Raw genomic sequence first — 13,390 nt, forward strand, 5'->3', positions numbered from 1 at the left:
AATATTAAATATTTTTAAATAAATAAAAAGAATTAAATCATTTAAAAATAATGACTAGGTTAAATCTTAAAAATAAATAAATGATAAAAATAAAATTTCAGCGAATAAATAAATTTGACTTGTCTTCAGCTAACCGGCCTTAAACGTCATTGTCAACATGGTTAATATACCTTTCAAATTAATCAATTTTAAAGAAGGGAGTGGGCCGTTGACCGGAACTATTAGTCCTTCAAGTGGGACCAGTACTCGGAACATAAAAAGAAATGGCACATCCATAGTACACTAGTAATTATAGACCCCATTACGGGCAAGTTTGTTGACAATTAAAAAAATATTAATAAAAAAAGTGCTAAATTGTTTTTTAGAAAAACAAAATTATTAGCTTTTTTAAGAAAAAATAGACAAACAGAAAAATTAAAAAATAGTTATTTCTTTTATTAAAAAGCAGCTTAAGAGGAAGAAAAAAAATTAAACAAACGGACGCTATAGTAGCAATTATTACACTATTGTCAAATCAACATAGTGTATGAACAATGAAACACTGGCAATGTTACTATACAAGATATTTATATGCCCCGGATTGTTAGAAGAAGAAAAAGATGACAACTTCAGTGATTCAGGCATATCTCATTGTCTGTCTGCGCAGCGTGGAAACTGTACGGTATTAACTAGAAAAACCTCAAATGTGCTCCAAAATTTCCTTAGAAGCAAGAGGCCTTGAACTTCCTTTCTTAATTTAATAAATTATATATAGGGAGATGAATTCCAAAATGGAGGAAGAGACTGAGACCGTGGTATAATGGGTGTGGCAACATTTCTAAAAAGTAAAAACAACTATTGGTATTAAGCGCATGAGCTTTAATATTGATGGTGACCAGAAAGGCAGAGCTCTTACTTTGCAGAGCCAGAGATGAATTCAACAGTACAAGGCATAGTTAAATGTTTTCTCATTTTTTACACTAAGGATGGCCTTGGGCCCAAAAACCAACAGAGTAGGAAGAGAAACCGTACGAAGGTAAAGCAAGGATGGTTCCTACTTCCTATAGGTTATGCAACAGATACCATATCTAATTTGCCATTGACGGATCATCCAATGGTGGAGATGACAGCATGGAGGGCAAGGATGTATATGTTTAAAATCTAAAGCAATGAATGTCGATCTTTGACAATTGCATTGTGTGTTGCTAGTAGTATCATACAGCATGTAACCTAAGGATTTCCCTAAAACATAGATGAAGGTCCTACAAAGAATAAGTATCATCATAAACTGTAAAATTACAGAAAGAATGAAACATTTAACTATCTGAATTTTGAACATTTGAGGTAATAACGCAGTCTAATGAAACTCAGCATTTCTCCTTTACCATTATTTAATAATCTTTCAACGGTAACACTTTAGACCAAAAAGATGCAGAGAAACATGCTATCCGTGTAACCAAGACCACAACAGGGTCCACCCTACCCAAACACTCCAATTTATGGATAATTCCCAGATATTTCCATTACATTCTTCTCATCTTCACCCCAATAAAATCAATGTCCTCCCGTCTGTAGCTTCAACCGATGACAAAAAATAAGCATTATTAAACGTCATCTACCACCTACATCTACATAGACACCTAGATATTAAAATATCCTCCATGTACATATGAAAATTCCAAAATTTAGGCCAGGCATCTCCTTACATTAATAATTTTTTTACCAATTTTTATCCCATCAGAATTGAAAGCACTGATGCAACCGTAGTCTAACACCATCTTAAGAAATAAACTATGTTGTACCCAAGCTGCCTTCTGGCTTAGATTCTGTTCTGACATAGGTAAATCCACGAGGGCCAGGAGCAGCAACACTACCAGTATTCACAGATGGACTACTGTCAGATCCCTGAGCATCCCGCTTCCATTGCAAGCTCCTGGCACCCAGTTTAATTGGGGGTCGAGGTCTAAACGCACCAGGAATACCTCTTGGAAAGGGAAGTCTGGAATACCTAGCAGAAGGGAATGGAGAACCCCTAACAATGCGTGGCCGTGCCATAGCTGGAACTGATTCTTGATGTGCAGCACTTTTCTTAACAACCTACAATAGATGAGCAATTGCAAAACAAATTAGTTCCACAACCTTGTCTTTACCTTAAAATCTACAAAAGTTGAGCTCATTTTAGGCATTACTATGCCATATATTTTCAAATCAAAAGCCAGTAAAGTTGACTGTCCTGAAACAATATTAGCTAAAACTGCATGGGAGCCACCATATTGCCTGTACAAAAGTTAACAATTTCTTTGCACCACTGATATATTATACAATTCCAAGAATTGCAGTTTGGAGCAAAATATAACTCACTGTTAAGTCAGAAAAGCATAATTTACTCTCGGTTTATGAACATTAGGTACTACTACACCCAATCAAACCAACAAAAAAGTTCTCATCCGATGAGGTTATATGTGCCATAAACATTAACAGTCAATAGAAATTTACATCTTAAAAGAAAGGGTAAGAAAAAGAGATAAAAGCCTGGAGCAAACTAAATATATAACTGAGGGGGCAAGCGTCCAGATAACTAGAGTACCATGCTGTGATAAATACCTTGAGAATTCGTGACATGAAAGATGTGCCATCTAGAGATAATGCATTATCTGCTGCTTCTTTTCGCATGAACTCAACATAAGCTGCCCTGCTCAAGTAAAAAGAGAATCAATAAAATTCGCAAACAAAATATACCGAATATATAATGGATGAAACACAATTCTGACATCTTACCCTTTTGGCTGCCCTGTTGCTGCATCAGTAACTATAATCACTTTCAAAACTTCCCCAAATCTATTAAAATGACGAGATAGGCCATCTTTGGTGGCAGCAAAATGAACCTGTTACAACCAACATCAGAAATCAAACAAATCAAAACTATCCCTGAAGCCTGCACTCCCACACCAAGAACAAAGGAGCAAGTATTTTTACATTGCTAACAAAAATGGTTCTTGAATCTACATCTTCTAAAGGACGACCAGCAGCATTAGAACCTGAGAATACACAAGATGCAATCAATTTTACACCCAATAAATCGTATTACACTGATATGCTTAAAAAATAATAACCAAAAGAGAAATAGAATACACTGTAAAATATGTCACTTTAATAAGTAACAGGCCCTTCACCATAATAAATATTAAAACATCCAAAATACAGTTTTCACATGTCTCAAACAAGATTTTCCAGTAGAGATGTAAACTCACCAGAAGCAATTAAGTGTGCCTTGCTAGACTCCTTCTGAACTTCAAGAGCAGGGTTTGCCTGTTAAATGATATGAAATCAATGAAAGTGATCTACAGATAAACACTCAAGCATGTTATATTAATTTTCAAGTAAAATACATTTTTATTTTACCCCATCTAATTTGGTTTTGACAAACCCCCTCAAGTGCCTTATAGAGGTGTTCATGGACTGGTTTGGTTTTGAATGGATAAAATAAAGTATGAACCAATCAATTTATATTTGTTTGGTTTGGATCGCATTAGAGAAGAAAAAAAATCTAGAATCTGAAACAAACCAAACAAATCAACAACGGATTACTTTGGTTTGAATTAATTGATTTTTTTTATAGAAATAAAATTGACAGATTTCTATTTTTAAAAATAAAATGAAATACATTATTTCATCCCAAAATTTAAATACAAACCTATTATTTAAAAAGTGCCATTAACATTTGATTGTATATAAAAGAGTAATGTAAGAGATAATATGAAATTACAATAGTCCAACATTTGAAATTAAAGTTGTCTAACAATTAAATAGTGGGTTTTAGGTGAGACAGTGTCAGTGAGTAAAGGGAGGTGCAGCATGCACCACTAGGTATGGTGGTGTGTGTGACTGGCAGATTAAGTTACGAAACTTGTGTCAAGTGAGTGGTGTTAATGTGTCACTAATTAATAATTAATAATACAATAAATTCATACAATAATAAAAAATTTATTTGGTTCAGCTCTCGGATTCATGATACAAACCAATTAAGGTCGAATTTATTTGGTTTGTGGAAAGGATTTGATCCGAACAAGAAAAACCAATTTAATTAGTTTGGTTCAGATCATCAGTTTATTAGATTATCCAAACCAACGAACACCCCTAATGCCTTATATTTGAGTTAACTGAAATAGTAAGTTTTTCACTTCAAACCAAATAATATCAAGGGAATATTGAGTGATACAAGTATATGTTTAGGGAGGTAAGTCAAGAAAGAGCTATTCTTCAAGGAGGTAAATTGTGTTTTACCCTAAAATTTAACAAAATCAGTATCACAGAATGAAAGCAAATATGAAAAACTCACATTCCCATTACTAACTTTTAGAGTGTTGGCATTCTCCTTCACCAGCCGCATGTTAGATCTTGTATCTCTTACATTGTAAAAGTTTTTATTACCATCTAACTCTGCAACCTCTCTTGGTTCCTGATGTTGTGGTGGCTTCCATGTATTTATATTAACAGAAAAATTCACTATCTTGTGAGATGAGCTGGGTGAAGCAGTAAGTTGCTCCTGTTCTCGATTACGTTTTAGGTGCAAACTATCATCAACATTTTTTGCTATACTATACATCAGTAAATCATTGCCCCTGTTTCCAACAGAGGGACTGATCTGAGGAGCTCCAGACACCCTACAATCCATGACATTAATATCATCTAACTCTTCATTATCTGAAATAGAATCAGAAGGATAACCAGTTTCATCTCCCATCATAGTCGTATTTGCAGCATACTGCCCATTGTAGTCAGTCCTTTGAGGATAAAATAAATGGTTTTGCTCCTCATTTTGGTAACTATCTTCAAGTTGCCTGTTATCTTCTGATGTATCCATTCCACGACCAAGTCTATCAAAAACACTTCCAGAGGGCTTGGATTTTACCACATCTTCAGCAGCTTCTGCTACGGCCTTAATCACTGTAGCCATTGGATTTGCCACCCTGGAAGCAAGCTGTGTCCTCTGTGGACGTTCAACCAAAGATGAATCACCAGCAGACGTAGAAACTACAGAACGAAGACGTTTAAGAGAAGGCTCCACTGACATGCCTAAATTGGATGTCCTCGATGTAGCTACTGCATCTCGCACAGCGAATTGAAGCAGCCGTCGTGGAGCAGCAATATTTACTTGTGAGATAACATCCCTCTGTAGAAGTTAATCAGTTAGATGTTTGAAAGCAAAGGATCAAGAAAAACATCGTTACTTTATTAAAAAAAATACAAAACATAGAGGGGAGAATAGGCTAACAAGGAAAATACAACTTCAATGTGATTTTATCTGCACAAGGAAGGCATTTGTTTCTCTCAGTCACTAGGTGATGGAAATATACCATACACATACGATCCATCTATATGAGTATCAATAAAATATAAAAGCTAAAAAATAATGCATTTCTCTTTGACATATTATATCAATCTAAGAATCTTTCTAAAATGCAAGAATACAGAATTAAGATCAACAATGTATGAATGCAGAATGAAATAGAGAGAAGAAATAAGGAAATAAAGTAGAAAGAAGTATCGTTTGGATGAATGAAAATAAGAAAAGAAAGAAATAAAATTCAATAGGAAAATACTATTTGATCCTTGAAAAACTCCGGTGAAAACAGAAAAAACCTAGCATCCAAAAAAAATGCAAAACATTTTAGGCAGGGAGACACTGTCTGCAATAAGAGGAAAGAAATTAGGTGGAGTCCACAATATTTTATCATTTCTCACCTTCAATTCCGTTCAAAAAATCAAGTAAAATGCCATCTATCTCTCCTATTTCACTCCCTTCTATTTCCCTCCTTCATATTTCAGTGCAAACAAACATAGCATGAGTGAAAATAAAATAAGTAAATCAACTACCACTCCACGGCTCAACTGTATAAACAGATTCAATTATATTAAGCTGAATAAATGTCTGTTGAAATCCATTGGAAGAACTTAAGCTGAATAAATATCTGTGTAGACAATAAATTGAGCAAACATTCGTAGCAGTTCAAACCTTTGTCCTCTGTTGTTCATCAGCCCGGCTCCTTTTCCTCTGAACTGGAGGCTTAGGAGATAGGGACCTTGTACCATGATTGACTTCAGGTTGGGCTTTTTCCTCCAAATGAGCATTGTCAACCATGGAGCTCCGAATTAAAGGTGGTGGTTCAGCTTCTGACCTCATCAATCCCTTCCAATCTTTGTTATGTCGACTTCTAGATGGCTTACTAGATTTTCCTTTTTCTGACTGTGAATTCAAAAGCTGAGAATCATCACCCCCAGCTTGAACCTCTGATGATATAACCTTTCTTTTAGGAGCTTCATCCAACAATGCTTCAGGTTGTACATATGAATCTAAATGTATGTCCAGATGATCCCAGAGCCTGTTAACAGCATATGCATACATTTTAAGCACATAATGGGCGTAAAAACTATATTGCTTCAATTAAATTAATTTAAGATATCTATCACAGAGATAAAATTACCAGGTTACAAATGAATCGCTGTGGTCACGCAGAAAAACATACAAATCCTTCCTTGCTTGTTCTTTGCGCTTACCATTCCTCAATAACACAATAACATATTCCTGTCGTTGCACAAACAAAAGTTAGTTTACTCAATAAAGTCAAATTCATCATGAGAAATTTTTAATACCACATTGTTATTGCCTATACTCAAAATAGTTCATTTGACTACAGCATATTTACCATTAAAAAGAAAGAAAAAAAAAATAATCGAAATACTATACCCTCATGCTATACTAACATGTATAACAACAACAATGTCTTGCAAATAATAATGAAATTCAGAAATTAAAAACATCATTATACAGTATAAACGAATGCTGAACATTGATGCAACAACAATAAAAAATTGGCACACTAGGCAGAACTGGCAACATGAATCAAACACCACCATTAGAGTAGTGGACTATATAATAAAACTAATTTTCAATAAATCTATTTAGGTGAAGTCTTCTTTTAATGATTTCTCCTAAAATATTGTAGGGTCTGATCTCCCTCTATATTCTCTGTTAATCAGATTATTTTCCATTTTATTTGCTTTTCTCACTGGAAGGGCAACAGCCTTACACCCACAAGCAGAAAGGCCATTTCAAGGATATGAATCCATGACTACCAGTTCACAAGGCAACCTTACATTATGCCAACCTCACCTAATCTAAAGATAAACATAATTCCCACAAAATCTACCTATACTTTTCAAAATGGAATTGTGAATGGGGGGTGTGTGTTTGTGTTCAACGTTGCATGTTTTATACAAGAACTACGAGAAGCTCATTTTGCATGTGCATGCACATGCACCTGCACCTGCCAAACATATGTAGGCTGTGTTTGTGCATTAATTGGAACATGATCAACACCAATCCCAATCCACTAAGAAAAGGATTGGTGTTGAACATAGATTGAAAAGTGGGAACAATGTTAACAAACACACTCATAAACTGCGTGAATAATCCGTAGTGTATCTGCATCAAGGTTTCACCCATGATTTTAAACTGCAATCGCAGTTTCATGATTTCATCACCATCCTTGATTTTGTAGAAAATTGTGCGAAAATGCAGCAGATGCATCCTATTTAGAAAAATGGACAACAATTTTGACCACAACATCAAGGTTTTGGGGCTCACAGAGTTGAAGATCTCATTTCGACCAATGATAAGGCCAAAATGATATATATATAAGTAGAGAGCGACTCTCATCTTACGACCTGTTTTGTAAAGTTGAGTTAGGCTCAAACCACTTTTTAAAGAAAATATCAGAGTCCATCCTATTAATTATCCTATCAAATCACATGCTATCAGGTCACTATTAGATTACTCTCAAATGTTTAGTCTTCCAACCTCACATTCAATATGTTCAATCCTTGATGTGAGACAGGTGTATTGGAGAGCGTATATAAGTAGTGATAAGACAATAAAATAGCGTATATAAGTAAAGAGAAATCATATTTTTAAGGGTTACGTCAGGCTCAAACCACTTTCTAAAGACACAAAAATCACAAATTATGACAGCATTTGCCCACAATTTCCTGCTAAGTCAAGGATCGTGATGATGAAACTGCAACCACGAGCACAATTAAAAATCATGGTTTCACCTAATCGTAATATCAGCCAGCAAGGCTAAGAAGTTACATATCAAAAGCAATTAGCATGCACTGCAACCTGCATCACATTCTCAAACACAGAATATATGATAGCCTTCAAAGCTAATGTCACCAGCGGCTTTTCACTTCATTTTTTTCAACAAACCCACGCATTTTTCACACTCCGAAACACACAGTTAATATCGTGCAGAAAAAACCCTAACCATTCAAGCCACAAGTTCGAGTCATTTTCCGACACAAACCCCTCCCACATTCAATCCACACCACACGTAGCATTCACAAACAACCACACTCCACATATTTCAAGGCAAAATCACGATTATTTCATCAAAGGAAAACCACCAGGAGCCAACTCATCAGTTATCACAAACACAATTTAGCAACCAACCCCAGACTCCGCTCCTCAAAAACCGATTCAACAATCTACAAATGCAGAGTTCTCATTCATACCACAAGAGTGTCATCGGTGTATTCTCCCATGAATTCCTTGAGCTTCTGCATCACACACTCCTTAAGCTTCGCCGCTCCATCGGCGGTGAAATTGGCCTTGATCAGCCGATTATCGTCACGATCGTCGCTCCCCATCCCCAATCCCGAAACACGAACACGGCGAACAAAAACCCTAACGAGACTCCCTCTCCCTCTCTCTCTTTTTCCACCGAAATCGCGAGGCTCTCGAAACCCTAAATCACCCTCGAACGTATCAAAATCTGCGGAGAGGAATCGGAGAATGCGAAGGGGAGAGAAAGCGGAGAGTGTTTCAAGATTTCGTTGGGAAAGTGACGGAATAGTTTCGCGCAGTCATGTAAAAAACCGCGCGGTTCCGTCTTCGGAGAAGGAACGATGGAATGCGGGAGATTATATATATAGAGGGAAGAAAGAGAGGGGAGGAGGGGATTGGATTAGCGGAAAACGGAACCTAATACAGAGTCGGTTAGTGTATCCGTAGTACCCTCCAAGATTGAGAAAAAATGAAATTGTTTATTGGTGGGTGTACATACAAGGAAAATATAATTTATGCTCTTGTGGTTCATGTGTATTTTATTTCTTTTTTTTTTTTAATGACATTTTCTTTTGGAGATGATAATCTTGTTCCAAATTTGTATTTTTTTTATTTATTATTTTGTATTTTTCTTCTTTCAAAGCAATCAATTTTATTCATGACATTATGTATTTATTATTATTATTATTATATTGTGGATTTCTTATGTTTTTTATTATAGATATTTTTTCAAAATGGTAATCTTATTCAAGATATTATATTTTCTACTTTTTTTTTATGACACAACGATCTTATTTGAGACACTTTTAAGTATTTAAATTGGAAAGCTTTCCTGTTTTTTACATTTTTTCTCACTCTACATATCTTTTATCAAAGAATACATTCTTATATGATATATAGTCAAATACTAAATGTGGGTACATTTATTATTTCATACTTTTATTTAGCTAATAACGTAATTTTAAAATTATTTCCTAAAATAGAGTAAGATGTAGCATACATGTCACATACATAAATGATACAATTTTTAGATTATTTTAACTAATATTTGATTGAATGTGACAAAATCATTATGATGCTTAATTTAATAATTTTTTTAACAAAGTATTTGATATATATATATATATACTATTGTAGTTTATTTTGCATTAATTTAATCTACATTAATATGGAGAACATTTGAAAACCTAATATTTCCATTATTTTGTTAGTTTATTTTACATTCATGTGTCGTTTTGATTTTTAAACTCTTTATTTCTTTCATTATGCATACCAGAAATTTATTAAATAGTTGTGTTTGTTCCACTATGATGTAAAAGGTACAAGCATATTTTTATGATTTTTTTCTATTAATGATTTTAGTTTATAAAAATCATCATCATTATGTTTCTTTTTTATTTTTTTTATTGCTTTGTGTGCATTTTTTTAATAAAAGGGTTCTATTGATGAAATATTTTATCCAATTTGATTAACTTTTATGAAATGTGGTGCAAATGATAGGGCTTTGATGAATGAATCATATGAGATGTAGTTTCATCCTATATAAATTCTTTAGAAAGTGAATTGGTCAAATTAAGTACTAATTATTAAGTAGACATGATATTTTGATGGCTTCCTCCTTCCATGATGGATGTAGAGTATGAAGGGGGAGGACCTTGCCCTTGATCTAGGCTCACAAAAGGGTAGACAAAAGGTGACTTATGATGGGGAAAGGAAGATGGGCGTGAAGTAGGTTTAGGGTGGCGGAAATGTTTAGGTGAATGGTGTTTGGTTGCTCAAGGTTGGCTCACTCCAAGTATAGGTGGAGGCCACTCTAGGGTTTCACTCTCCAAGGGTGGAGAATGAAGGAGGCTAGCCGAAGTTAACCTAGTGACTAAGGAAGAGATGTTGAGGCATAAAAGCTCACTCAATATCATATAATCCAAAGTATTTACAAGTGGTGGGGTGTTGGGTATTTATAGGAGGGGAGGCATCTAGGGTTGCATTTGGAGCAATGCATGGCCGAAATTCTCAAGGCAAATGCACTCCAAATGAAAATGCCAAATGAACCCTAGATGCTACTTGGTGGCCAATGATGGAATCTAAGGGGTTAGATTGGCTATTTATAGGTGCATGATAAGTCCATGCAACCTTTGCCCTCCACTTGGGCCTAAGCCTTTCTAACACCAAAAATAGGTCCAATGCTCACCAAAAATGCGTCACCTCCTCATGTAACACCCTAGCCCAAAATTAAAACCCTAATCATCTAAAGCACCCCATAATACAAGGGTAAAATGGGAAATACAAAGAAAATAAATCCTATGACTAAAATACCCCAAAATACAAGGGTAAAATTGGAATAAGGCAATAAATTATATACTACTCAAATTGGCCATAGCCATGAACCATGTGATGGGTCTCACATGAAGTGAAGTACCAAGGATGGTCCTCCATCATACCCTCCTTCTTGAGAAGGATTTGACCTCAAATCTTTAAGCTCTTCCATTCCATTGATCCTTCAAAAGATGTGAAACCACAATTAGGGAAGTAAAAAAAATATACTAAAACTTTAGCGATGCAATCCTTAAGTACACAATTTGTTGAATGAAAGTGCTAGGGAAAGTAGAGAGCCAAAGAGGCATCACCATTTAAATTATTGGCCCCATGCAATTCATTCACCAAATCATCTATCTTAGGGATTGGGTGCCTTTTATGCAATGATGGCTTTTAAAAAGGTGCTCATCCTCCATTGCCATCTTTCTTTGGCACCAAAAGAAGGAGGATGGCACAAGGGTTAAGGTTTTTTTGAACCTAGCCCTTTGTCTTCAAAGGAAAAATTCTTTTTTTCTTTTCTTTTCTTTTTGTTTTTGTTTTTGCTTTTCTCTTCATCATCTTTCTTAGCCTTGAGTTTGAGTTGGTCCTCATTCACTTGAGAGGGTGATAGAGGACACCACACAAACTTCTTACCTAAGTGTTGGAAACTTATTTTATTGGTGAGGCCATCATGGATTATGTGCTTGTCAAATTGCCATGGCCTCCCAAGCAAGACATGACTAACCTCTAATGGCACTATGTCACACAAAACATCTTCTTTATAGTTGCCAATAGAGATTGGTATGCTTACTTGTTGGTTAACTACAACACCTCTCTCCTCATTGATCCATTGCATTCTATAAGGTTTAGGATGAGGTTTTGTAGTCAAGGCTAACTTATCAACCAATCTAGTACTACAACAATTTGAAGTTGACCCACTATCTACAATGAGAGAACAAGTATTTTCTAGAATTTTGCATTTTGTTTGAAACAAGTTCTCTCTTTGAGATTGTTCAATGTCACTAGGTTGATTGTTAAGAAGCCTTCTAACCAATAGTAAGTCTCCTTCACAAGGTAAAATTTTTTCCTCGGAGTCTATGGCTTCTTCTTCACTACTAGAGGAAGATGAAGTAGCTTCATCAAGGCTACTATAGTGATCTTGGGCTTTTAAAACCATGGTTTTCTTTGTAGGACATTGAGAAGCAATATGTCCTCTTCCAAGACACTTAAAGCACTTGATTTCACTTGACTTAGACTCTTTGGAAGGTGCTTTAAAAGATGAATTTTCTTTTTCTTTTTATTTTTCTTCTTTGGGATAAGGTAGGGAAGAGTGGCCCTCCTTCTTAAAACTCTTGGAATAAGAGGGAGTGGAGTCTTTTCGAAAAGGTTTTCTTGTAAGTTGATGCTCCACTCTTGAGCAAAGTTGAACAAGTTTATTCAAATCCCTATAAGGTAGAAGTTCAACTTTGTCTCTTATCTCAAGATTAAGACCACTTTGAAATCTAGAGATTGTGGTCCTCTCTTCCTCCCTAATCCCAGCCCTCATCATTAGCAACTCCATAGATTGCCTATATTCTTCCACACTAGAGGACCCTTGTTTCAATCTTTGTAGCTTGTCCATAAGCTCTCGGTCATAGTATGGAGGAATATGCCTCCTTCTTAAGGCACTACGGAGCTCATTCCAATATTGGATTGGGGGCTCATGATTTATTCTCCTTTCTTTTTCTAAGGAGGTCCACCAATACATAGCATGCCCTTGGAAGCTAAGGGTTGCTAAAGAAACCTTCCTATCTTCACTTATTCCATGGCAAGAGAAAAGTTGTTCAACTTTCATTTCCCAATCTAAATAACTTTCAACATTATCTTTGCCATGAAATAGGGGAAGAGTGATGTTAGGTTCCCTATTGGAAGACTCCCTATTTCTATGATACCTTGGGGGTCTTTGATAGTAATCATCATTGTGATGACTACTAAAGAAGATATCACTTGGAGGTTGGGTATGATGCCCTTCCTCCTCATGAAAACTTGAATGCACATGCCCCTTACCTCTTGAGGGTTGAGGAGAAGTGACTCTTGGTCTTGAACCACTAGCCTCTCCTCCCACAACTAGCCTAGCAAGCAATCTTTTTATTTCTTCATTATTTCTTTCAAACTCTTTTTCTTTTCTTCTCAATTCTTCCTCTCTTTTTATATTTTCCTCTTCTTTTTTTCTTAGGTACTCTTTCAATTCCCTAAGTTCATCCCTAACACTAGACCTAGTACTACGAGAATTATGACCATGGACACTAGAATGATCACTCATCTTTGATCCAAAAAGGTTTTCACAAAGTTGTTTTCAAAAAGGGTTTGAAATGGTTTTCACAAAGAGTGAGTGATAAAAAGGTTTTCACAAAAAGGGTTTTCAAGGTGCAAGATAGGTAGGAAAAGGCCTAAGTGTACAAAGTCAACTTTCAAGGGGAGGTGGACTACAAAGAATCACTTAATAACCAAGCC

At 35.5% G+C, this 13,390-nt stretch overlaps 1 protein-coding gene across 3 annotated transcripts; it reads right to left on the bottom strand.

The window, feature by feature from the left end:
• Positions 1 to 1,337: 1,337 nt before the first annotated feature.
• Positions 1,338 to 9,072, bottom strand: LOC109793602 (RNA binding (RRM/RBD/RNP motifs) family protein). 3 transcript variants are annotated; one of them, XM_020353075.3, is made up of 9 exons: positions 8,554 to 9,072; positions 6,465 to 6,565; positions 5,996 to 6,362; positions 4,334 to 5,152; positions 3,231 to 3,288; positions 2,956 to 3,017; positions 2,758 to 2,864; positions 2,584 to 2,671; positions 1,338 to 2,076 (listed from the first exon to the last, which is right to left on the bottom strand). In XM_020353075.3, the coding sequence occupies exons 1-9, from the start codon at positions 8,686 to 8,688 to the stop codon at positions 1,771 to 1,773; spliced, it is 2,043 nt and encodes a 680-aa protein (XP_020208664.1). In that variant the 5' UTR covers positions 8,689 to 9,072; the 3' UTR covers positions 1,338 to 1,770. The 3 variants fall into 3 exon arrangements, with proteins under 3 accessions (XP_020208664.1, XP_020208663.1, XP_082921195.1); XM_020353074.3 differs by having other exon boundaries at positions 4,319 to 5,152; positions 8,554 to 9,071; XM_083065069.1 differs by lacking the exon at positions 8,554 to 9,072 and adding an exon at positions 8,307 to 8,547 and having other exon boundaries at positions 4,319 to 5,152.
• Between the last annotated feature and the right edge of the window lie 4,318 nt (positions 9,073 to 13,390).

This window comes from Cajanus cajan, chromosome 10 (genome assembly GCF_000230855.2).
Source record: "Cajanus cajan strain Asha chromosome 10, NIPB_CcT2T_4, whole genome shotgun sequence".
Classification (NCBI taxonomy): Eukaryota; Viridiplantae; Streptophyta; class Magnoliopsida; order Fabales; family Fabaceae; genus Cajanus; species Cajanus cajan.